This window comes from Uloborus diversus, chromosome 1, assembly GCF_026930045.1.
Source record: "Uloborus diversus isolate 005 chromosome 1, Udiv.v.3.1, whole genome shotgun sequence".
NCBI classification, from domain to species: domain Eukaryota; kingdom Metazoa; phylum Arthropoda; class Arachnida; order Araneae; family Uloboridae; genus Uloborus; species Uloborus diversus.
The window spans coordinates 254,681,375-254,708,792 of NC_072731.1; the positions used below are offsets into that span (position 1 = coordinate 254,681,375).

Consider the following 27,418-nt stretch of genomic DNA (forward strand, 5'->3'; position numbering starts at 1 on the left):
TGTATGGTCATTCGTAATGTAGTATGAAACAATAATCTTTTGAAAATTTCAAAACTTTGTTGGTCTCGGACAGAAAACTTAAATAGAGCCTGAAAATGTTAAGAAACTTTACAACTGCTTTTTGCAAAATTGATATTTTTGACATCGATGGTTGTTATTCCGAAGTACGGATTTTTTTTTTTTTTTTTTTTTTTGTTAATTAACGCCTTAAGCGACTGAAAAAGGCAAAACAGAAAAATCTACTGTCAATAAAAGCAATTAAGTTTTTTTTTTAAATAATAATATTCAAACCAAAAATAAAATTTAAAAAAAAAAGTATTTCAAGAAGATATATGTTTATGTTACAAAAGCTCCGAAATATAATAGCGCAACACCAAATATAATCTTAAGTAATACAAATATAAAACATTTATAAATGAGAAGATTAATTTTATAGTTAGATAAATAATTTTGCAACTCAAATAGACTAGATATCAAGTAAGAACACATGGGAAAAAAATAAAATATACTTTATTTAACTGCATAAACATAAATTCCCAATAACAATAAAAATTTTACACGCCTCAACTTTTCTATTCTTTTTACCAAAAACGAATGCAAAGCATTTCTGCATTTAAGTAGAATTTTTTTTAAGAATTCAAATAATACTAATAATTTTAAGAAATGTAACAATTAGAATTTGATAAACATAACCATGCATACTTAGCACTGAAAATAAAGTAAATTTTACTTTTGAAAGTTTATTTCAGCCTTCTTAAGTTGAAAGTTTTACAAAAGTCATGAACGAATGTTTCCAGTAGATTTCCAAAATAAGTGTTACCATGACAGCATCACTTTTACCTTGCAAACTAAGCGAGATAAAACTGGCCATTTTATTTTATGTTAGTCATTATAATGTTTTAGAAACTACAAGCTGTAAAATCACATTACAAGTTTTACTTTCCGCACGCGCTAATGTTTAAATATTTTCATTGCAAAAAAAAGAGAAAAAAAATGCAATATTTAACTTGCAAATAAATTTGGTTTATGGTTATATTTTACTGAAATAAAATTTCTTAAGCTTTAAATATTAAAGTTGAAAAGAACACTGACATTATCATTTTAAACAACCTAAAATTTACGAACATGATTTCAAAAACGAAACCAATCTTCTTATTTCAATTACTTTTAACATTGTTTTCAATTTACTTTTATGCAAATGAATTTTGAACTCTCTTGGGGGGGGGGGGGGAGGGAAAGACTCAGAATATTTAAACCTTTTTATTCATTGCAAGTTACTAAAATTGCTCTTTTAACTGCATTTTCAAAATTCAAAATGTTTCCAAATACTTTTTACCATAACGCAACAATGCACATAACCACTAAAGGGCAAAATTAGCGGTCGCCAATGGCCGCAGGATGACTAAATGAAAAAAAAAAAAAGATGGTAATTAAAAAAATTATGTCTCAATCACGACATTAAAAATAACAAACGGCATTAGACATTTTTTTCAATCAAAATCAAGCGGCAGCCTTTATAAATTAATTTATTAAAAAATACATTACTTGCATTAATCAATCTAGTTTGGATTGTTAATCTCAACGAATTGTAAGAATATAACGTATTGCACTTTGAATTAAACAAGGTGGCCACTATTTCAAAAAAGGGTCTACTAATAAAGTTGCTGCTACCGGTCACTGGCGACTAAAAAATTTGCTCAATTTTGACCTTTAATCAACACCACTCCTGCAATTTAAAATGCTCTTTAGATAAATAGAAGAGCAACATCGAAAAAGAATTTTAAATAATTTTTTATCACAGTAGTTTCTTTTTAAAAATTTCCTGATTATGTACGTAAAGAGCGTTTGAAGCACAAAACTGTGTTAAAATTCCCTGATTTGTGAGGCAGTAGTGTTTAACCTTCGTGGTATCTCCTGCGATGCAGTAAAACCTGGTAGACGTGTTGAAATCTGATGCCACACTTGAAACATCGATGTCTTCTGGCAAAATGGCACCAATACAAGTGGCGAATAAAATTGATGTTATTGTTGAACAACAACGAATTTGTGTGACCAATACGACAACTTTTAACAGAAATATTTGTGCATCTTTTGAGCATTATTCTCCTGTACTTTTCTGCAAAAGGCCTCTTGACCTTTCGTTGCCTTACATTTTTAATTATATCACAGAAGCGAGAGTTTAAACTTACTCCAGAAGTTTTTATCGCTGATGCAGGGTTGGTCGTGGATACCTTGGGAAGTTGGAAGAGTTTCCTTGGGGTCGACTGTTTACGGGATTTGTGTTCATGGCTTAGCTGAGAGGAGGACAAGCTTTCAATAACAGCTGATTGCAGTGACTGAGGAATGGCAACTGCTACTTTGGACATGGCAGCATTACAATGGGAATAGGGCACGATAGAGCTGGCTTTTCTGGAATACGGATTGTGATGCAAATAGGGACGAATCAAACCCTGACTGGGTGCTTCGAGAACGGATGGCAACATCTGACCATTCTTGGTTTTGTCCAATCGGTGTTTGATCTCTCTGCATCGACTGCATGACTTGGAATGGTGGCACTTCCTATAGTGTCTAATGAATGTGACTTTGTCGGTGGACAGGAATGCACAATGAGGACACCTGTTGCTGTTGTCCGCGTGGTTGGTCTCGACGTGTTTCTCTAACGTGGAATCACAAACTGTGGTAAAGGCACAAGCACGACAAGAGAGAACTTCGCCTGTATGAAAGCGCATGTGCTCCATGATAGTTCGTTGTTTGTCGCTGTTGAAGTTGCAAATGGCGCAGCAGAATTTTTTCCTCTTAGCTGGGTGTTCGGATTTTTTGTGTTCTCCCTGGTCTTCGCGGTGATATATCTCAGTGTGGATCTTGAGTGAGTCCATGTTAGCAAATTCGCAACCACAGTGCCAGCAGGTGAAGTCTTGGTCGATATTATCACTGGTTATGTCAGCCACGCCACTGTCACTCGCTGAAAGTAATAGGAAGAAGGTTGGAGTTTTGAAAGAAATACAACAAGAAATAATGAAAAAGTTGTAGAAAAGTTAGAAAAAATCTGAAACATAAAACAACCACATGAACAGTTTAAATTTTGTTGCGCAAAATGCTCGTATTAAGCAATAGGAATTAATACATGTAGTAACAAAGCAAGCAAGTGAAAAATAATAAGTGATTACTTAAGAAAAGGCAAGGAAAAGCCTTTACTCAATCTGCTACAGAAATAATAGGCTGATACGTATTTTCCATAACTCAACGGTCGATTTTATCGTTACAATTTTAAATTTTTTTGTTTGTTTAATTATTTTATTTGATTGATGTATTTCATGATTTGTTCAAGCAAAATTTAATTACTTTAAATTAAATATCTATTATGCTTTTATTTCTAAAATTTGCTGTCATTTTACAACAAAAAATATTACAAAAAAGTCCCTAAAATCTGAGTCTCAAAAATCCGAGGTTCCTCTTAATTTGAGGTGCTTTTATTTAAGGTATATTTTTAAGAGCTAAAAAGAAAAAAAATTGCATTAAAATATGAAAATCGAAATATTTCGCTGTTGCGTCACGAAATTCAAAACTATCCGCTGAGTTGTAATGGAAAATTATCAGTTTCATGGAATAATTTTATTATTATTTTTTTTTATTTTCAAAAAATCAATCCTTACGCAGATCTACTGACACTTTTAAGTTCTACAATGGGTTTACATCAGGAAACAACAAATGGGAATTCTATTTGACAGTAGTCCGTCAATACTGTTTTTTGTCAGTCAGTTTTAATGATACCACTTGCGGTTCACTACTTCAGTGGTCAACTTAAACAGAAGGAGAACTTATAGAGGTTGATTTTTATGATATAGGACTAATTATGTACCTAAAATGGCGGTTAACTTCGACAGTTGGTCAGCAGGGTGATCAACTTAACAGGTTTTATTCTACTAGCTTGAATGTCAGCAGTATTTACCATTCATAAAGCTCTCTACTAGTTTTCACAAAATTCATTATTCAAGGAAAGAAGACGTTTTATTAGTTTTGTAACTGAAAGAAATCTTCTTACAAGGAAAAATAAAAAAACATCGTAAAAGTCAACTATAACTTACAGCTCTGTACAGGCGATGCAAGTTCGGGCTTAAATTCCACTTTGCAATGGGAAGATGGCAACTTTTCGGAGACACTAGGCATGGATTCAACAGGTGTCCCCTTCAGTTCATTGAATCCGTTGATCCCAAGGTATGGCGGAATCGGGGCTCCGGGAAAGCAGTACGATATGCTGTTGTGTAAAGGGAGGAGACTGACGGATCCTTTCACATCCAGGGGTGGATCGAACTGGAAGTCTGAGGATGGGACGTCGATCTTGGGGCTGGATTTGAAGTCGGCTTCATCACTCTCGTTGTGTCCGCTGTCTTCGGAGTTCTTATCGGATTGGTTACCAGCCAAAATGTCAATGCTGTAGAATATCAAGAAGATTATTTGTTGAAAATGCATTGATTTTCCATATATGTTAGTGCAGTAAGGTTTCGTTCGCAATGCTCTACCAGTCGGTTGATCATATGACAGATAATGACGTCAGCGGTCGTTCACCAACCGATGCGCTTTCGGTTGACACGCGGTTTCTAGCGCAAGTGAAAAATACTTATTATTGGTCAAAAATGTCACGTGGTTTAATTAACCAATCAACCAGCTTAAATTGCGATCGACTGGTGGATCTACCGGCGGAGCTATTAGAACGACTTCGGAAACAACCAGTTAACCGGTACCCCTATTAGAACGCTCTTGTTAGTCACCGGTCGACAGGTAGAGCTATGTGAATGTAACCTAAAAGTCTAAAATGTGGTTATGTCAATATTAGACGGGAGTTGTCTACACACATAGCAAAGTCATTGACGAAAGAGCGAATAATAACGGTGAATCGCTTATGAAAGTCGACCTTCTCCAATTTAGGTCTTTCGCGACAAATATAAACACCAAAAATATGCTTCAAACATCGATGAAAGAACGAATAATTCCGGTGAATCGCCGATTAAGGTCGACGTTCTCCAATTTAGGTCTTTCGCAACAAATATAAACACCAAAAAATATTCTTCAAGTATCGATGAAAGAACGAATAATTCCAGTTAATCGCCGATGAAAGTCGACATTCTCCAATTTCAGTCTTTCACGGTAAATATAAAAACCAAAAATATGCTTCAAACGAGATCACTAACATATGAAAGAGATGATTCACATCACCCACTTCTTACATGCCAATAAAATGTCTCCAGCAAAAACATGGATAATTTAGGAATTAAGTTAACACATTGATACAAAACTTTCTATACTGAAATTATAGCTGTTTAAATTTTGCGAAGTTTTACAGAACAAATTTTACAATAAAACCGTAAGAAAAGTAACTAAATGAAGGTATAAAATTAGTAAAATTAACCTTTTACCGAATCTAGAAAGGAAACAGGAAAACTTAAAACTGAAACATTTACTTAATAGTTTTCGTTTGAACATCCATGTTTTAGATGTGTTTTATGTTTCTCAGATGTTGAATATTTATGTTGAGCGACCATACTTTGGGAGAATCTGATAATTAGAAATGCTACATAGTAAAACTAAATTCATTTTCCTAAGATAGTTTTAAAATAAAACGCAAGAATGATGATAAGTGGTATTAAAGGAACTAATTTTTAACAAAAACTTTACGTTGAATTGACTTAAGTTAATTGTTTGGAGAAAGCAGCAAAAACTCGCTTTAAGAAAAGAGTTATATAAAAATTCCCTCTAAAGTTATACTTTACTATTTATATGCTTTTAATATTTTACTGAGATTCAGGCCCATAGGAAGTATGTATATCTATAAATAATACATTAGATCAAGAACAAAAACAATGTTATATACCCAATCTCAAAAAATTTAGTATATATTTGATTTGTTAAAAATTTAGAATAGCCGCATTGAGAGACATAGACACGTCAAGATCACAATGTTTGACCTTGACCAACAAAAAATAATTTCAGTGCTTTAGACTTTTTGAAGTATTTAAATCAAAACTGAAATGAAGCATTTGGATTCCATAGCTTTTACCAATAGATTTTGATTTTTCGAAAGTAATATCAGTAACGATAACATGGTTTGTAACTAATGACGTATCACAAGGTGCAATAGCAGGTATTTCTAAGTTAGTTAATTGACTGAATAATTATAAGAATATTCTTTTTACGTCAATAAATTCCACGAATAGTTCATTTCAATAATTTAAATGCTATATTATTTATAAAGCAGGGATGCCTACCTGGGGGGGGGAGGGGATCGTAACGCAGACTGTGCCTTTGAAATTTGAAGGGAAGTGTTTTAAGGGGCATTTCTCTCTTTTTTCGGGGGGGGGGGGCTCCCGATTAGGTTGTCTTTGTGGTATTGGGGATTGCACCCTAGCTCTTCGGTGGGGTGGGCACCCATGCATAAAGATATTGATTATATTGAAGTAATATCGTATTTTTTCTATGGTTCCGTTTGTTTTTTCTTACAAGAAAAAATGCGCAGAAATTAAATAAAAACATAAACTATTGTCACTAATAAGGGGGGAAAATGCATTTCAATGTTTACTAATGTCAGCTCAAAGGTAAAATTCTATTTGTCTTCCTTTAACTAAATGGTCTACATTTTGTGAAACATCTCATTCAACTAATACATGCAAAAATCGATGCGAATTAAAAGATACACAAGATGCCAAAAATATTTTACTTACCAACAATCCTTCATGTGAGCTTCGAATTCTTGAGCATGATCAGTAATATACTTGCACTTGGTACACACAAGCTTTCGATGCGTTTTATAAACATGGGTGAACAGTCTTTCATCTTTCCCAGCTTTGAATTCACAAAGTGGACACTGATAATTCTTCAAATGCACGTTTAAGTGACGACGGAGGCACCATCCATCAATACCTTCCCATGGGCAGTAAGAGCACTTGAATGCTTTCCGTTCATTAGAATCCGCTTTCTTGCTGCTCAAGTCTATAACATCTTCTGGTCCTTGATAATCTTGTTTGTCTTCGGGACTTGCAGCCAAGTTGTCCCTACAGCTTACGCCATTTTCTTTCAGTAGCAAATCCATTTTGCTTGTCGAGATCATCTTTCCAACAGGACTCGGGCTTCCACTTTTGCAAAGCTTCTCATCAGGACTGGTCGAGAGAAGTTTATCTACAGAAAAATTGGTACTGGCTGAAGAAGAGCACCTCGGAGGTCTTCGTCTGACAAGACTTATGTCATAAGGATGACCTCTGTGGATTCTGAGGAAGTGTTTCTTGACATGATCAGCACGGTTGAACAGCTTAAAGCAGACGTAACAGTGGTAGGGCTTATCTTCCTTATGTATATTTTCGTGCCTGACGTACAAATCTCGCCGATCTGTTGTATATGGGCACTTTGGGCAGACAAATTTCTTCTCACAGACTTCTGGATCAAGTCTTTCCCTTCCTTGACTGTCGACGGTTGTTTTCAGATGGGTTAAAAGCTGGAATATCTCCTCCAGAAGAGGCTGACCTTTCCAGAGAGATGGTGGGGCGTTCGGTACCCCGTGGTGTTTGGCCATATGCATTCGAACACACCTCGACCACGTGCTGCTGTATGGGCAGTGTAAGCACTGGAACACTTTGGCACTTGTATGAGTTCCCAAATAGTGCTCGGCGATGCGAGATAAGAATCCGACTGCGTTGCAAACCACACAACGAAACATTTTTGTCTCAGGGTTATAGCTTGCAACTGTTGAATTATCCCAGCTCAACTTCTGTTTTCCAAGAATCCACGTGCTGTTCTTTGAATGACCATTTATAATCTAAAAGATGAAATATATCTTTTAGATTTAAACAATAACAATAATAATTAATGAACAATAATGCAAAAGAAACCATATGACATATTTAAATTATTTGCTTCCAAAAAATATGGGTAAATTAAGGATTCTTGAATTCAATTCATTCTCTTCTCTCATGTTGTTGCTGTCGTATCTCTTGAAGAAATAAAATGTCATGGTGCATTCGGATAACTTCGGTTACATACCGATTGTCAACTCTAAGGACAGATTACCGTTCGTGGGGTAGCCTAACTAAGATATGCACTGCTGTTGCTGTTACAGCCTGATTGTCAAAGACATGCCAGGAAGTTGGTTCAGCGTCTGGACAGTTGTTGAAAATTTGGCACTTTTTAATACCATCAGCAAAAACTTTCACTTTTATGGTATTTCGTCCTTAACCTTATGAGAGTTACTATAGTGGGGGCAATTAACCCGCAACATTGTGAAGGCTACGCAGAACCTAATCGCAGCACTACGACGCTGTCATGTTAGATTTGACCCAACTATAACTACCTTCCACTTCCAGTCGATATTTAGATCATAATTTGGTACATTAAATTTTTATATAGAACAGAATAATAATCTAAATTTTTGCGAAGGCTACATCAGTCAGGGATGTAGTCAGTCTGATTCAGACTACTGGCCTTTTTCGCCAATGTCAGCAGTTTCATTAAACTCCAAATCAATGTGAAGAAGAATCCATTTTCAGGACACACAAGCTTTTCTGCAAGTTGAAAAGTTGCTGTAATAGAGATATAATGTCCGAAACTATAATGAGTAACCTTTGCAGATGGGGCAAGTAGGTCAGACTTTGAGTCATTGAAAATAATAATTCCAGTTAATTGATGTGATGCAAACCGTTTTACATTTCAGTGCTTTGAGTACTGCAATCAGTTCTGTAAAATTTGATGCAAAATTCCCAGCTCTAGCTGCAATCTGAAACCTTTGGGCGTCAGAGAGTAGAAAAAAGGCTCTGGAATCTCCTTTTCTAAACGTTAAGTTAGATGATCCATTGGAATAAGCAATGATATGATTTTTGGGGAAAGAAGCTTTCATACTGTTTTTAACGATGGAGAAAAGTGAATAGAAATTTAAACTTTAGCACATATCTTTAAAAAACCGAAAAGTCAGTCTAGTGGCATAAGACGTATTTTTCGTCTTATATCAGAAATTCATACCTGTGTTTCATCCATAGACGGAACGGGTGACACAGGAGGCGTGGTCGGTTTCTCCAATTTGACTTTAGCAAAGTCCAGGGGCCTATCCTCAGCAACGCAACGATCCCGGTACACGAGACTCCGTTCTTGCTCCGTGAGAGCCGGGAACACAAATCCTTCAGGATGCAGAGATGGTTTGACGAAGAAGTTGCCATGACGAAGCAGATATTCGTTGCTGAAAGGGAATCCCCCGAATGCAACTCCACCGAACGCATGCTCGCTCTGGGTCGACATCGTCTTCATGCAGTTCAGTGAATCAATGTTACCACGCTGTACCAAATCTGGAAAAGGAAAACACTTTAGGTTACGATGCAATCAAGTATAAAACTAAACGTCAATAAATTATTTTCTTACTGAAAAAAAGATACTAAAGTATTGAGCATTTATACTCAAAGCAATTTGAGAAAAAGCTCAATACAATGACTATGACTGCGGAGTCATGGGACAAAAAAGACTTCGACCCCGAATCCTGAAATTGTGTTTATATATATATATATATTCCGAGACTAAAACTATAATTTATGCTTCTATTTATCTAAAAGCTGATACGATATAAAGAATGAACCCGAAAATGTCGAATCATGCACAAATAGACACACAGCAAGTGGAAACGGGAAAACTCATCTCAAATAATGAAATCCTGTTTAAGTTTCTGAAAATTTTGTGCAGTTTTACATTACGCAGGTTCTGTGCTTGCTTTTCCAGACGCAGTGAGTTTTCTCCCCTAATTCCTAAATTAGCCGATATTTTATAAAAATAGAAAAATATTGATTAGAATTTTACACTTGTACATCATTAATTTCGCTCATTTTTATTGCATTTGGGAACTATATTTTCTTTAGTTTTTATCGAACATTCTTCGATTGTCAGTTTGAAGTCAGTCAAAGATGTAGGTGAATGAATCGATTTGGTGAATTATTACTATTTTTTTTTTAATTGGATCGTTTATTTCCGAAAGGACGTAAGACCTAAGGAAATCTATTGAACTTACGCCCTTTCTGAAGTAACCGATTCATTAATTTTATTTATTTTTTCATATCTCTCAATAAGCAAAATTTCCGAGTACATGATTTAAGAAAAAGAGACATTGGATTGGAAGATGATAGACCACAGCCATCTGTTGATAAGGAGGTGGATGGACCTGGTTAGTATCAACATTGAAGAGGGCACTAGTGAGTGCCTTGTGCAAAACCACAGCCATGTGCTGAACAAGTAGCAGATGAACTAATCACTAATATAATGTCATCAGTGCGAAAAGGGGATACTAGAGAAATAGAGAGTGTTATGGGATAAATCACAGTCAGCTGTTGAGAAAGAGTTGAGTATGCGGGGAACAACGATGAAAGAAAGGGAGGAAATTATGCGGGCATGTTTTCAGCAAGACTCTTTGTTTTTGAAGCTAAATACTATGTAATACTGTTTCTCAATTTTCACCATGTAAACAAACTTCTATTGCATATTGTTAATATCTTAAGCATGAGAAAAAAATTAACTTTCTCTACTCTATCTAATTTTCTGCACTACTTGTGATTGAAAAAAATTTGTTTGTTTTGAGAAATATTTCGTTTTATTTACTTTTAACTTAAAACAGGTGTGTCTTACAAAGTTATAATCATTTTGTAAAACTGTGCAATCAATTTCTGAAAAGTATAAATAAAGTGCTTTAAATAATTTCAACTGTTCTAGAATCTCTGAAAATTATTTTTGAAATTCCTTGAAAAGTTCTTCAATTTTGTCTCTTATCAAGAAAATAAAATACGAATTGCCCAAATGGCCAGAATATAACTCTTGCGTTCTTATTTTCTGAATCTCTACACCATTTCTTTTAAATCATTTTGTACAATTTTTATACTGTAGGGCATTTGATGAAAAGGGGGGGGGGATGTTGGGGAAGGGATCAAAAACAAACAAACTACACTAAAAGCCGATGTGAGCAAATGACACGATGTGCTTCTCTTTTCTCCTCTCTCGCTTTTCCTCTTTGTCAATTAATGTCAACGATTTGTCGAGCAAGCAATTTTTATTTTGAACGATCTTGATTTGCAAAAGAATGCATAATAACTTTTTAAAAGACATTGTTTGCTTTTTTTTTCCTTCATATTTTTGTAGTCTCAATTTCCCCCATAAGGCCTCAAAATACTGATTTTTAAATATATTTTTCAAAAAATTTCACGGGGGAGTAATCTCCTGTTATCCTTACTACAACAAGGTGTGAATAAAAAACAATAAGAAATTAAAATTTAAAAAAAATAGTCTAACAGAGTGGAATCATTAAAAATCGAGAGAAAAAAACATCTTCTATGCTAATATTTTTATACGTGTATGTATGTCTATATATATATATATATGTGTGTGTGTGTGTGTGTGTGTGTGTGTATGTTAGGGCATTTTGCGAATCCGGGTCCCTCCCGAAAAAAATTTCTGGATACGGCCTTGGAATTACGTGATCTCCGTTCCTTTCTCCAGCAAAAAAGAAAGTTGGAATTATTTAGATAGCTGGCGTAGTGCCGGACACAATTTGATGGAGATCCGATTTAAGAGAAAAGATGACTTTATTTAAAAACTGTTGACCTTATTCGAATGGGAATTTTAAAAACTGCTCGTGCTGACTACTTTTCTACTCCTAATATACACAGTGGCGCACACAGGAATTTTGTAAGGGTAGGGTCCAAGGTCAAAAGCCTTATTCTCTTATCATACCCCAATATACCGTCAAATATATTGGCTTGATTTTATCAATTCCCGGGAATGAAAAACAGTAAAAAATAAACTCTTGAAATTGAATTAGCATTGTTAAATGAAATATACTTAAATAAATAACCAGGGAGTAAAATAATTTATGCTTTTACTTTTCTTATGATTAAAAAATGGATTCAAGTTCAGAGAATCTCATTTTATTCTGCAATTACAAAACTAAAAACATGGTTATGCAGTGTATTCATTTATAATCAACATTCTGCTTCTTACAAGCAATTCGTTATAGAAAAAGTGCACAACATTTTAAAAAATCTTTTAACATGAGGACTTTATTATTTCACTTATAACAACTGAAGGTATTGTTACCTTTGTTTGAAATTGTTATACGTACAAAATACATAGAATCATAATCAATCGGTAAAAAAGCAAAACCTATGGGAGGGGTCCGGACCCCCCTGGACCCCTCCCTTGTGTGCGCCACTGAATATACACCTTCCCAATTAATATATTGTAGGGGGTTTCTTTCTTTCTTTCTTTCTTTTTTTTTTTTTTTTTTTTTGTACGTGTTTGACTTCTGCTCGTGTTGACCACACGGGTTTCAATATAAAATTGGCAATTTAGATCTGGTAAAATTGGGGGAAAATTACTAGACATATGCCAATAGTCACTTGTTATTCTAACAAAACATAGTGAGAAATTCGAAATTCTAACAGTTTGTGTTTGCGCTTAAAACTTTTTTTTTTTTTCGTTTTTTCAAAAAAGTATAAAACTGGATATAATCCGTTTTGAAAGTAAACTCCTCATTTGTCGTCGACCAAAGTGGAATAAATAAATAACATACACGGAAAACAACATTCGCTATTTCAACTCATATAATTCCTTTCCTCTGCCTCTTCCTTAGCTCAACCCCCCTCCCTCCTCCCTTCCTCTTTCGCCATTCGGTATGAAATAATCTGACAAACAATATCTAGTGGCGCCATCTTTTAGCAAGGCATGACATAGAGCTTCAAACATTATGTGAGATTAATGGCAAATTTGTGCTTTTTTAACGTTGTTTTTCTTACTTTACTGTTCAGCACAAAGGTATTTATTTATCTTATTATGTGAGATTATTCGGCTGGTGAACAACTAAAGGGAAGTTGAAATTTTGATGCAAAACACTACTTTTTTTTTTTTTTGTGCAGCAAAACATATTGTAAGTGGCACTGACATATTTTAGAATGCTCCAACTTTTTCCTTGGATTAACTTAAGAAAATAGTAAAATAAAAAAAGTTCCTGTATTATGCGAAAGCACATGTAAAAAATTACATTCTTAGAGCAACGATAAAATTTAATTATTCAGTATCAAAGTAATTAGTGAAAATTCCTATGCTTGTTTGTTGCTATTAGTGCTTTTTTTAAACACAAAATGTAAATTCTGGCTGCGCTAATATGTCCATGTAATCTGAAAACAAGTGTTAGTGATGTTATGTATTTTCTATTTAAAAAATCTTGTTGCATAGATTTCTTCTTTAGCACAAAGGCAATTATTTATTTCTTAATAGAGACTGGATTTCCTAATACAATTGATTATCAACAGACTCGTCTTTGAAGATGTTTTAAGCGAAAGTGAGCATGGTTTTTGCTCTTTTTTTTAATAAAAGTTGTATTGAGTATGCAATCAGTAGCGTAACTACGGGGTCTAGCGACCCTGGTGAGCTAAAGAAATTGCACCCCCCCCCCTCTAGGGTCGCCCACATGGGAAATCATCGGTGGTCATTGTGACCTCCATTTTTTTAAAAAACATTTTGATTAGTTGATTCGACAAATAGGAGGCAGTATTGCAATTTGTCTTTCTTATTTTCTTTTTTAGAATAGATTTCAATGATGCCCAATGTTCCTTTCTCAGTTGATGTTATGCAAGTGTCTCTAGTTCATTTTCTTGAAAGGTTTTTTTTTTTTCTTTTTTTAAGCATTTTCCAAATTCTATGATAAAAAAATTAATAAATAAAAATTAAAATTAAAAACTTTTTTAATCATTGGAAATGCCCCCCCCCCCCCTCCAGACTGCTGCGCCACTGGCGAGAGCCAGTCCTGCCAACCCCTAGTTACGCTACTGTATGCAATACACACCCTTAGCACAGTAGATTAGGCCAAAGTATTTTAATTTTTCAGGTTTAGATTTTAAGTGAATAAATAAAATGAACAAGTAAAATAAGAAGCAAAAATGCATTAAATAGAACAAATGAACACATCCCGAGAAACATAATTGCGAATATATCCGCGATAAGCACTGTCCACCGGCCTCCGCGCGGGACCTCCTCCTGGGCGGTGGCGTCCATTTCCCAAGGAATCGACTGAATGTATCCCCTACCCTCTCGACTTTACGTAGTTCTCTTTAGACAAAATAGCTTCCAACACTAGCTTTCCAGCCTCTAGGATCCAGCCCCTGGCATTCATTTGAATTTTAACATCTTGAATTCAAATTATGTTTTCGCAATGGGGTTGCTTCCTTCAGTCAAAAATAGTACTTTTAGTCACTGAAATTGATAAATAAGCAAAGAAAATAACATGGACCCAGAAAATTCTTCCATTTTTCCAACAGTTATTTTTTAATTAATTTTTTTAATGCCCGATTTTGCAAACAAGGCGTGGTTTTGATGACGTCACATATGATGCTCTTTGGCGCATTTTGTACCGCGTTTCCACGTTATGATAATCAAGATGCGAATTAAATATTGCGCTCTACGCTTGCTGTCAACCACGTCGTTGCCAATACACGTGAGTAAATGCGAATTTAATGAAGAGAGAATGCGAATTAGAAAATGGGAATTTAAAATTTTGCTCTGTGAATGCCAACACTGAATGGCATTTCATCATTTGTGATGTCATCAGCAAGAAATGTAAACAATGAAAGCGCACCTATTTAAGTATTTTTTTTTAAATATTAAACTTAAACAAACTATTTAAAAAATGGTCAGATCCTATGTTTTTAAGCATGTTCTTTCAGAAAAAAATACTTTTAAAATTCTGGAAATGACCCCATTATGATTACGAGAGGAGCTATTTGTAGAAACAAGAAACCCAACGAGTAGGGTTCTTTGGCAATTCGTGATTGGGAAAAATAAATTGAATTTAAGAGGTCAAAATTCAAATTAATGCTGGACATAAGGGCTAGATGCTAGATGTTGTACACTAGACGGTTTTTTTTTTTTTTTTTTTTTTTGAGCAATCACGATTGCATATTGTTCTCACTTGACTGTTTTTGATGTTACGCTGATTTTATTTTCCCGCCAGAACCCTCTGCAGCATCACCGTCGACCGGCTCCTCACGATGCTGCTTCTCTTGCGAAAACCGTCTCCAGGTTGCGTCCATATCCTACACACACACGCATACATACAAACACCTACAAACTCACACACCTACACGTACACACACTCCTACACACACACGTACACACACTCATGCCTGCACACAGACACAAACACACATGCCTACATACACACACACGAACGCCTACACGCATACACAACACGCACACACATGCATACATACACTCACACACACACACACACACACATGCGCCTACACAAACACACACGCGCATACATACACACACACACACACGCTCGGTGATCGCGAAAAATATAATTTGAATTCAAGATGACAAAAATTCAAATTAATATTTTTTTTTTATATTTATTTATTTTTTTTTAGATACTCATTTCGTTATAAGCATCCCAACAAAAAGCGTAACCAGTGAAAAAAGGAAAGATCTAGAAAGTCTGCACCCATAAGCAGTTTACAAGCAGCCATAACCTTTTTGAAGAGATATGCCTTTTTGGAAACCTCCCTCCGCAGCCATTTTTCCTTAGAACCAACCGTATCTGCTGTCGAATCGGTCTATTTCGAACGACAGAGGAAGGAAGAAAAATTCGAGATGTTGGTGAGATTTCGAAGTACAAAGCCTTTGATAAAATGTTTTTTAAATGTGGAAACATTGAGATTAAAGTTAGAGAGCGAACATATTTTTCAGACTAAAATTCCTCTGCAATAATGTTGTTGCGAGTTTTACTGTACGATTTACTACACTAATTATACCTTGTAATTTTAGTAATTAAATTGAGATTATACATAGGGGATGTTCACAAATTATATCACGCTTTGAAGAGGAGGGGGAGCGTTAAATTGAGACAATTAGTGCGAAGCTGGAAACAGGGGAGCCCACAAAGGGGGATTATGGCGCAAGTTGCGCCATCAAAATGGGGGGGGGGGATTTTAAAAATTGCTTTTTATTTATTTATTGATTTATTTTTAATTTAAATCAGTAGATATTTATTTTATTTTATTTTATTTTATTCTGTTTATTTTTTATTTCATTTATTTAGTTTGTGTGTGTGTGTGTCATTGGCGTAGCACAGAAATTTTCTAATAAAATAATAATAATAATAATTAAAAATAATTAAATACATAAATAAATAAAAAAATATTTACAAGAATAAATAAATAATAAACATTAAAAAGAAAAAATAAATAAAAATTATTTTAAAAAAATAAATAAATAAAATAAAAATAGAGCTAAAACAAAAAGGGGGGAGAGAGTTGAGGAAAATTTTGGGGGGAATTTGCGCCATTGAACTTGGGGGGGGGGGATGGACACCCCTGGATGAAAAGGGGGGTAACAAGAAGTGTGACATCGCGCATTTTTTATAAGATCGTGTTTTTCGAAGTGATACCAATTATTTGAATTATGCAAACTTCCGAATATTTGTTGAACTATTTTGCTTACCCAGCCTGATGCACTAGTAAAAGGATATTCTTGCCTATGTGGTCTAAAGATAAAGTACGGTTTTAAAATATAAATTGTATAAAATATTGCCAAGAATTTCATTCTTATTTTAAATCAGCACCATATACTCGAGCACATTTGTGCAATAAAATGTATAACATCACGTCAATTTCTTTTTGAAGACTTCAATTTTTGATACTGCAATAAGCGCAAACTATAAAAATGTGCAATTTTTTAAATATAATACACATGCAGTTGCCTAACAATGCAAAAGGCCCCGTTTTATTTTATTATTATTATTTTTTTTAATGATCACCTTATCTGACTTGTTTTTTTGAGCAATCACGATTGCTTATTGTTCTCACTTGACTGTTTTGATGTGCTATCATTTTATTTTCCCGCCAACACCCTCTGCAGCATCACCGTCGACCGGCTCCTCACGATGCTGCTCCTCTTGCGAAAGCCGTCTTCAAGTTGCATCCATATGCTACATACACGCGTATACATACACAACTACACACACAACACACGCACACACATACACACACACAAACACATACAAACACTCAAACGCATACATACACACACACGCATACATACAGACACCTACACATACAGACAGACACCTACACCTACACACAACTACCCACACACTCATGCCCGCACACAACTACCCACACACCCATCACATTCATGCCTGCACACAGACACAAACACATATGCCTACACACACATACACATTCCCCACCACACACAAACACTCATACATACAACTACCCACACACTTATGCCAGCACACAGACACAAACACACATGCCTACACACACATACACAGAACCCCTACACACAAACACACATACCCCCCCCACACACACACATAAACACACATGCCTACATACACACACACTCGTGATTACGAAAAACATAATTTGAATTCAAGAGGTCAAAACTCAAATTAATTTTTTTAAATCTGTTTTAATTTTTTTTTTTTTTAAATCAAATCCCTCATTCAACAGAAAGATATTTCTTCTAAACCACGCGTTCTTTGACCAATCGATGCATGGTTTTTTTTCTCCCTTCTTTATTCTGGATTTCGAACTTCGTTTAAGCGGCAAACCTTGTTTACAGCAGCTGTCAAAGCAATAGCAAATTTGACACGAAACAGATGCTCCTTGGGATTTTCTGGCGTTCTAGTTCAAAGTCTGATCAAAAGATAAATAACAGGCAAGTGGCGATCAAACATAATAACTGAAAAGCTGCTTTTCACCGTGCAATTAAAAATTACGGAGCATTTTAAATTTGTGGACGAACTACATAGTATATGTAGAGCAAGTTTAATGTCTTAAAAAAGGGCGATGTATTAAGTACAAATACCGTGTAAGCGAAAATAAATGCATAACAGTGAATCTAAAATGTATCTACACTTCATCGCTTATTTTATCAAATGTAAAAAACGAATAGTTCTGACAAAATTTGAATTTTTAAAAGGGTTTTTGAAAAAAAAAAAAGTACTACTTTCCAAACTGCCATTGTTCGAAATCTTAGACAACACGTTAATTAGTAAGTTTCTCTAACTATGTCAGATTTTTTCCCCAAAGGTACTTTGAAAAAATCCTTTCGCATATACAAATACATTTAAAAGAAAGGAAAAATTGAAAACATTAACATAACTTCAAGTTGGAAATTTCTTCATCTGAACAAAAGACTAGGAATTCACTAGCGAAGTTAAGGGCTGAGATTTTACAAACAATAAATAAAGAAATAAATAACTAGTATGTTGTGGCCATCACGAAACTTTCTTCTATATTTTTCTTTTTTTTTCTGATCCCTCCCCATGCTTGACGAGAACGCAATATTCACAACAAAAACAAAATTACACATGCAAAAACTGACCACCATCCCAATGTCTGAATTATTGCAAAAGCAAAGCAAAGAGCGAAAATTGAAAGTTACTTTAAAAGCCTTGCTTGAATTAATTACAAATATTTTATTTGTTAACAAACATAAGATGGCAACAGTTAAAAATTTTAAATCATTGAGATAATATTTCCGATCATTTCCATACAATTAAAATCACGAGAAATACGCAGACGACAATTTGTTACGATTTATCTTTCTTATTGTTGCATTAATAAAACTATTTTTATTCGCAAAAAAAAAAAAAAAAATCAACACCTCTTGGAGCGATTGGAGTCAAAATTGAACCAAAGCCTGTTTACGTATGGATTCACATATATTCCAAATTTCAACCAGAACGTAGCATTACTTCTTGAGATAGGGCACTCACAATGGAAAAAAAGAACGGGCGATTGCGCTACCCCCTTTTTAGCTGTTGACACCAAAATAAAATCAGCTCTTATACCCACTTAGGGCTACTTGTCAAAAAATTTTTGTTTGATTCCGTTCGTTATTTCTTGAGATACAGCAGTCACAATTGACGACAAAAAACGTTCTATAGCTCAACCCCCCTTTGAGTTATTGACACCAAAATTGAATCAGCACCTGCTCCTGTTAATGGCAACATATGGACCAAATTTTGTTTGATTCCTGAGTTACCTGTCCTCCTCCAGTTACTTCCTGAGGAATTGCAAGCACGCGTAACTCAAAAAACGTCCCATTGCTCCACCCCCTTGGAGGAATTCGCGCCAAAAACCAATGGGCACAAGTTCACATACGGGCACATATGTGTACCAAATTTCGTTCGATTTCATGCGGTAGTTTTTGCTGTAGAGCGGCCACAAAAAACTGGTCACACACAGACGTGACACACATACATACACACACATACATACATACACACACACACACACACAGACAGACATTTTCCAAAAATAGTCGAAATGAACTCAGCACACCTCAAAACGTTCGAATCCGTCAAAATTCGAAATTCGAAAATTTGCACGAATCCAATACTTTCTTCTATATATTAGATATAGAAGAAAGTAAAAATCGCATTTGCATGCGTAAAAACAGATGTTTCTTTAAAAATCATTCATTTTATGCCTATTTTAAACAAAAGACGATTCTTTTTTGTAGTACATCCGTGAACTGTGCAACCGAAGCAACTTTTGCCCTTACATTGCGATTTTTTGCCTAATTTAATTCTGATATTAGATTGTTAAATCCTGTTGAGAGGATATTAAGGCATTCTTTACTCGCTTAAAGGTGAAAAATGCTCTGAGGGCAGAAGCAAGATGGACGTAACACCCTATTTTAATGAAGTTTGGTTTGTATTTGAAAGGGATAAATATACAAATTAAGACTAATTGGAAGCAAGTGGAGTGGCGTTTGAAGTTTTTCATATTATAGTTTGACCTGGCCTAATGATCGGATAAAGAATCTGGTACAGTAAACACCCGATTATCCGCGGAATAGGGTGGCACCAGGGGTGCCAAAATTAAGAACAGTATATACGGGACAGGCTTCTAGGAGTCAAAAGGGGGGGGGGGGGCTATTTTTGAGACGTCTATTCACGATAAATCTGAAAAATTAAATCGCAACAAAGCGTTAAACCTCACAAAATGTCGCCTATTAAAGTATAAAATCGGTTTCATTGCGATTGACGACGCATGCGCAGTGATATATTTCCAACGTTAGTCAATGCGCAAAGCAGCCATTCGGTTTCTCATATTCTGCCACCAAAACAAAAACATACAAACCAAATCAAAAGAAAAATAATTTTTGCGTTTGCAGTCATAATGATTTTCTTATTGCTCATTATTTCACATTTTTTTTTTTACTTTATTTTTTTCCCTTAAAATAATGCCTCGTTCTGTAAAATATTGTTATCAGCTAGAATACGGGACTTCAGCAGTCCCGTATGGAAGGGACGCGGGACTAATTTTCAAAATACGGGACTGTCGCTTGAAATCCGGGACGTCTGGCAACCATTGGTGGCACGGTAACCGCGGATAAGCGCAAACCGAGGGAAATCCAAATAATAAGTAAAAAACAATACTACTGTATACAATATCAATATTTATATATATATATATATATATATATATATATATATATATATATATATATATATATATATATATATATATATATATAATGAATAACACTCACACATACACTAAATAATAATACTGCCGTGTGCTGCTAGACGGCAGTATCTGCAGAAATTAGTTTTCGAGATATTTGAAGAAATGTGTGGTGGAGTCAATAAGGGAGCTTGTACAACAAAGATAACGTACAATAGATAACAAAAATGCAAAAAAAAAAAAAAAAAATGGAAAACGAAAAATTTGCAGTTACTGCCCTATACCTGCAGAATAGCTAAAAAGATTTACTACATTGCATCTACTAATTTTGAATGTAAAAAATATATGTAAAAGGTAAAAACGAACAATGACACAATAATAAGTATAAAAACCATTTAATGACAGTTTCAAAAATAAAAAGTGGAAAGATCCGCGGATAATCCGACGGCCGATTAATCGGGAATTTACTGTACCATGTGAATGAGCTCAGCTCCGAGGCATCGATAAACATCTTCTTTAGGGGCTCTCCGAAAATTGATGACACATTTTGTTTCAAAATTTTTTATCCCTTCCCCCCCTTTGTCACAAAATGTCACACATCACCATACCCCTCAACCCCCCCTGTCACATGTAAAGCTAATTTTCGTAAACATATTCTTATAAAAAATACATGATGTCACACTTCTTGTTTCCCCCTCCCTCTCCCTTGACACAAACTCATAATTTCACGACCCCCTACCCCCCTAAAAGCGTGACGTCATTTGTGGATAATCTCTTTGATAAATTTTATTTTTTAAGGCAGGTGTTGCTAATAGGAACTTACAAGCTTTGCTATGCACTGGTTGCAGTTGAAACTTAAAATAAATGGATTGGTATTTGTTGTTTAATATTTTAGTAGAACAATAACATGACTGTAAGCCCCAAAATTTCCCCTACGTAAAAACAAACTGCCTTTTAAAACGTTGATTAACTTTAAAGCAATATTAGCTTTGAATGTCAGTAAAATTGAACGCAATTAATTTTTAATGTTTTTATTTCATCACAATGACATCAGCAGTAGATTTCAATAAATATAAAGCGTTATTTTCTAATTTTTTTAATTACGTTATATTTTAAGAGGAGTTTACACATACTAAGTACAAAATCAGGCTCGGTAATTTTTAAGGCGAATTTTTAATTACAATAAGAAGCACTCGTGCGCGAACATAAGTACACGCACTTCTTTTTCCTTTAACGATATAAATTCTTATGGTAAGTAGTAAAGATAACGCAAAATATTAATACAGTGGAACCCCGATTTTACGTTGCCCGTTTCATACGTTTTCCCGCTTCCGACTTACAACAAACAAGGTATTTAAGACTTATTCTACTTTTTCTCAAAATTAAGTTGAGTTTATGAATATCCATTATGTGATATTTTCATCAAAACTTTCTTTTAAGATTTTTTTTTCTTGATATTACAAATCGAATAAATTTTAAAATTCTTACATTCATGTTATGATTGTTCTGTAGACATTACTTTTCTTTATGATTTGAACGATTTTCATACAGACGTACAGCTATGTATGAATCATTAACGATTTATGATACACATATAAATAAAAGAAACATGATGAATTGGTGGTAATTATTACAAATTGATTAACAAAACTCGAAATGTCGGACATGATTTGTACTATTTTCGTGAGATTGACCCATATTTGTTTTCAATTTATCTTTATTTCATTTCTTGAGCAGTATAATTGAAAAAGTACCCGTCATCCTCACCAACTGTTGATATTTTGAAACCGAAAGTTAAATTACATCTATCCCACATGTTGTAATTATGAATCACACGAATTAAATATACAATGGAACGATCGGCCGCTATGCCAGGAAAATTAAGATCGATCTATTCGGCACCACAGGGCGAGTTGAGTTGAGATGATTGATTTGAAAAAAATTCTGTCATTAAGGGGAACGATTTTGTTCAATATGTATCAAACTGTTTTTTCTCCCGTTAATTAGAGGATCTGCAAAAGAGTTAAAGTTTCTTCTGGCACGACATAAAAAAAAGAAGGGTTGGTCCAGTGCCGAAAGGGGTGACTTCGCCCACTTCAAAGGAATCATTGCCTCCAACTATCATAAAATATGCTACGCCATGTCCAGGGACCTAAAGTCTGGTCACGTGCTCCCGAACTCTGAAATCCACTGGGCGTGTATGGCAAAGGAAGCGGTCGAGTCCATTTAGGTCGGAGCATCCCCGTGGGGGGTTTCAAGTCCGGATCCGTCCAGCAGAAAGGGATGCAGGCAGCCTTGACAAGGTAAACTTCTTTTGGGTCGCCGGAATCACACGCCAATCGGCGATTTCCCCTCGCAAGCCTTTAATCACTAAACATGGCTCGTGCATACTTATGAACCGCGAGGAGACAATTAGAGGGGTTATATATGAGCCAGAAAGCTGAGAGAAGGGAAGGCTGCGATTTCTTCCGGATCCGTCCCGACGGTGCCTAAAGGATTGAACAAGCCTCATATATCAGGCTTCAAATTCGTGCTCATCGCTGCTTTGGAACGACTCAATAGAGTGGAATCCTACCTCATATTTGACGAGGTCTTTTTTTTTTTTTAACATTCCTAGAAGATTGTAAATTTAAGTTTAAGTCTTAATACAGTTTCGTTTGGTTTTCAAGGGTTCGTCATCGACCTGACATCTTGAGGAATTTTAAGACTACAAGACATACATCAAAATTCGAATCCATGCTCATCGTTATTTTGGAACAACTCAATAGAATGGAATCCTACCTCATATTTGACGAGGTCTTTTTTTTTTTTTTTTTTTGTTACATTCCTAGAAGATTGCGAATTTAAGTTTAAGTCTTAATACAGTTTCGTTTGGTTTTCAAGGGTTCGTTATCGACCTGACATCTTGAGGGATTTTAAGACTGCAAGACATACATCAGAATTCGAATCCGTGTTCATCGTTGTTTTGGAACTACTCAATAGAACGGAATCCTTCTTCATATATTTGACAGATTTTTTTTTTTTTTTTTCGTTTTCTTCTTCTTAATTTACATTGCAAAAAGATGGCGAATTTAAATTTAAACCAAATAGAGGTTCGTTTCGTTTTAGAGGCTCGTGTTTCATCTCATGTTTTAAGAAACAATGTACAAGAATATGAACTCAAATATGAGACTTCGGACTCATGCTCATTGTCACTTTGGAATGACTCAATAGAATGGAATCCTTCCTCATATTTGACGACTTTTTTCTCCCTCCTCCTCTTCTTTTGCTTTCCGAAACGATTGAAGCATGAGGCTAGTACCGTTTCGGTACGTTTTGAAGGGCTCGTATTCACATGATGTCTTGAGAAATTTTACGAGGGATAATGTACATTGTATAGTATCCTACATCAGACTTCGAATTCGTGCTCATTGTTACCTTGGAACGACTCAATAAAACGGAAACATTCTACATATGTTTTTTTTTATTTTAACGACTAATAAATTATTATTTATAACACGAATAAATTATTTTTCTAAAATTTCTTTCTTTGGCCATTAAAATTATTTCTCAAAAATGAACGAATGAATAATGAAACCTTAAACCAGTAATCTCTACATAGTATAAAATGAAGTCCCCTAAAAGCGCCTGTGTGTTTGAACTCGCAAAACTCGAGAACTACCCGGCCGATTTCGATGAATTTTTCACAATTTGTTCCTTTAAGTCCTGAAAAGGTTTGCAGACCAGTTCGACCAATTTAGACCCAATTTTCTCATAAATTCCCGATTATGGGGGTGAAAAATTACTTGCACTTATTAATATTATATATCGTTGGAAAGAGTAGAACTTTCCGCGTTCTACGCAATTTGAGTGTTGAATATACGTCACTTGACACAATTTTTATTTTCAAAGCAGACCGGGCAAAGCCGAGCAACGCAGCTAGTTAAACAAATAAATTGATTAATAAATGAGACAAAATAAATGAATGAACAACATAGTGAATGAATAAGAAAATAAGCGAATGAATAAATAAATAAATAATTGGATGAGAAAATAAGCGAATGAATGAATAAAGAAGTGAACTGTTAAGTCAGGGGTGCTCACCTGGGGGAGGGAGGGTCATGGCGCAGAGACTGCGCCATTAAAAATTTTAGGGGAGGTTGTTCTGAGGGAAATATTTCTCATTTTTGAAGGGGGTTCTTGCTTTTGAGGAGGTAATCGCATTACTTAGGGGGAGTGTGCCCTTGTCCTTAGGGAAAGCACCACTGGTTAACTAATTAAGAATGCACATGAATAAATTAATGAAATAATTCAACAAATAATGAATAAGTAAACGATATGAGTTAATTTCACTTTGACAAATTACATTAAACATTTTAAATCCAAGCATGTCTAATATTAACTAAATAAGTACTTCACTAGACAAAAGTACATCTCAATTACAACATAAAATGTTAATTAGTAAACCTCTATAATTTTATTTAAAAACTAGTGGTACCCGCACGGCTTTGTCCGTAATAGAAAAATTAAAAGGTCTTTTGGTTCGCCTGTATATTTACAAATAATGTATGGTGAATTTTCTCGCCAATAGGCTTGTACCCATGTTACGGTTCCACGCCACGATAATTTCGTATCTCGCCAATAGGCTTGTGCCCATGTTATGTGTCCAGCGTATGATATTATTGTTCTTAAAATTGGAATAAAAAAAAGAACCACATCGAATTTTCGAAAAATCACTTCGAGGTGCACACCCCCATGCTACAAACTAACTTTGTGCCAAATTTCATGAAAATCGGCCGAACGGTCTAGGCGCTATGCGCGTCACAGAGATCCAGACATCCAGACATCCTACAGACATCCTCCGGACAGAGGGACTTTCAGCTTTATTATTAGTAAAGATAAAGATAAACAAAAAAGGAACAATGTGTATCAAAATTAAAAAGTGACTTGTAATATTTTCCCTCGATATTTAGAGCTATTTATTTTTGACTGGAATCAACTACATGTTTAAGAACATATTTAAAACATCGTTAGATAGATGGCGCTGCAAATTATGAAACTATTTTATCATTTCACTTTGCCCCGCTATTTTAAATCACCCCGCAGGCCTCTCCTACATAATAATTAATACTTCTTGACAAGATGTACCATGCATCAAGTCTAGTTTATAGCTGAAACATTTTGTCTTCTTTCTTCACGGGTTCTGAAAGCATGTGTCGTTCCATCTTCGAATCCGAGATTGTTTGTATTTCCCATTCCAATTCCTTAAATTCTTTGTTCTCTTTCTCTTGGTAGAATCATGTTTTGGTACGGAGGGGAAAAAGGTATTCCTTCCCCACCTCAGCTTAATCCATTCTACCTTTATCTGGGACTTTTATTGTCGCACTAAGTCCACATTTCTCTGATCGAAAAAAAGCTTTGGCTATCTTTTCTGCACTTTAAGCTGTATGCTGTCTGCTAAAGTTAATGGAACGCCTTTTCTATTCCTCTATCTAAAGAACATCTCGTAAGAAATAGTTTACACTTCTAATCATTCCCAAAAACACTCGACAAAATTTTCTTAACTGGGAATGCCCCAAATTTTTTTTTTTTTTTTTTTTGAGTTGTTTGAACAGCCTCGTGTTATTTTTTAACATCATGTACGTATTTTGTAGTAAGTTACCGCCCTAAAGCAGGGCTAAGGCAGAAATACTTAAAATACACCGCCAGCTCAGTTATTCCATCCGAGGACTGCAGTTTCATGCTTTTTAGCACTCATCAGCCCGGATAGGAATCACATGAGCTGGAGACGAAAAATCTCTTAAGGGAGCCAAGAGAGCCAAACAAACAGGTAACTAATGCAGAATTAGCAAACCAGATGAGCGACCGCAGCAATGATGCGGTTCACCATTGTTTGTTTGGCTCTCTTGGCTCCCTTAAGAGATTTTTCGCCTCCAGCTCATGTGATTCCTATTCCGGGCTGATGAGTGCTAAAAAGCACGACACTGCAGTCCTCGGATGGAATAACTGAGCTGACGGTGTATTTTAAGTATTGTGTAAGTGCGTTCAATACACAAAGTTAAACTGCAAGGGTATCTAAAAGCAAAACATTGAAGTACATGAAATACACCGCCAGCTCAGTCAATTCCAGCCGAGGACTGCAGTTTCGTGTTTATTAGCACTCATCAGCCCGGCATAGGAGCGACTGAGCTGGGGGTGGAAAACCTCTGAAGGAAGCCAAGAATGCCAAACAAACTGGTAACTAATACAGAATTAGCAAGACCAGACGAGTGACCAAAACAATGGTTCGGTTCAACTCGAATATTCAAGGCAAGACAGGTATATTCAGTAACTTACTGAAAATATTGAAGCTTCAACAACAAGTATTAAAGATTTTTTATTCGAGACCACCGCAATTTTTAGTGGCAAGACATGCTTTCAACAACTTTACTATCACTGTTGGTTCATTTTTTTGACAATGCGTTTTTGCATAGGCTAAATTTCAGCAACATTCTTTCACACTACATCAATAGATGTTTAGTATCACATGCATGAGATTTGCATATTAAATATCTCCGAAAATTAAAGCATTATAGCACAAATCCATCATGGGGGCCGAGCTCCTGTTTCTCTTTTCAATTTATGCCAAATTTTGAAATCTACACGGGACTCAGTCTATTTAGGTGTCAAAAAAAGTTCTAAGGTAAAGGCCAGCAGTTGCACATTTTTCATTTTTATTTACTTATTTATTATTATTATTATTATTATTATTATTATTATTATTTGCATTTTATATATTAATGTGAATTTTTGGCATCTTGAACTCAAATTATGTTTTTCGCAATCACGAGCGTGTGTGTGTATGTATGCACGTGTGTGTTTGTGTAGGCGCATGTGTGTGGGTGCGTGTGTGTGTGAGTGTATGTATACATGTGTTTGAGTGTTGTGTATGTATGCATGTGTTTGAG

The 27,418-nt window shown here is 35.2% G+C and overlaps 1 protein-coding gene across 1 annotated transcript in view; it reads right to left on the reverse strand.

Moving 5' to 3' along the window:
* Positions 1-1,895: 1,895 nt before the first annotated feature.
* Positions 1,896-27,418, reverse strand: part of LOC129220144 (zinc finger protein Xfin-like) — a 172,740-nt gene continuing 147,217 nt past the window's right edge. The window contains exons 3-6 of the mRNA XM_054854500.1: positions 9,001-9,320; positions 6,717-7,804; positions 4,086-4,432; positions 1,896-2,962 (exon numbers count right to left, since the gene is read on the reverse strand). Of these exons, the coding sequence (XP_054710475.1) occupies positions 1,896-2,962; positions 4,086-4,432; positions 6,717-7,804; positions 9,001-9,320 (2,822 nt within the window). The remainder of the gene's footprint in view (positions 2,963-4,085; positions 4,433-6,716; positions 7,805-9,000; positions 9,321-27,418) is intronic.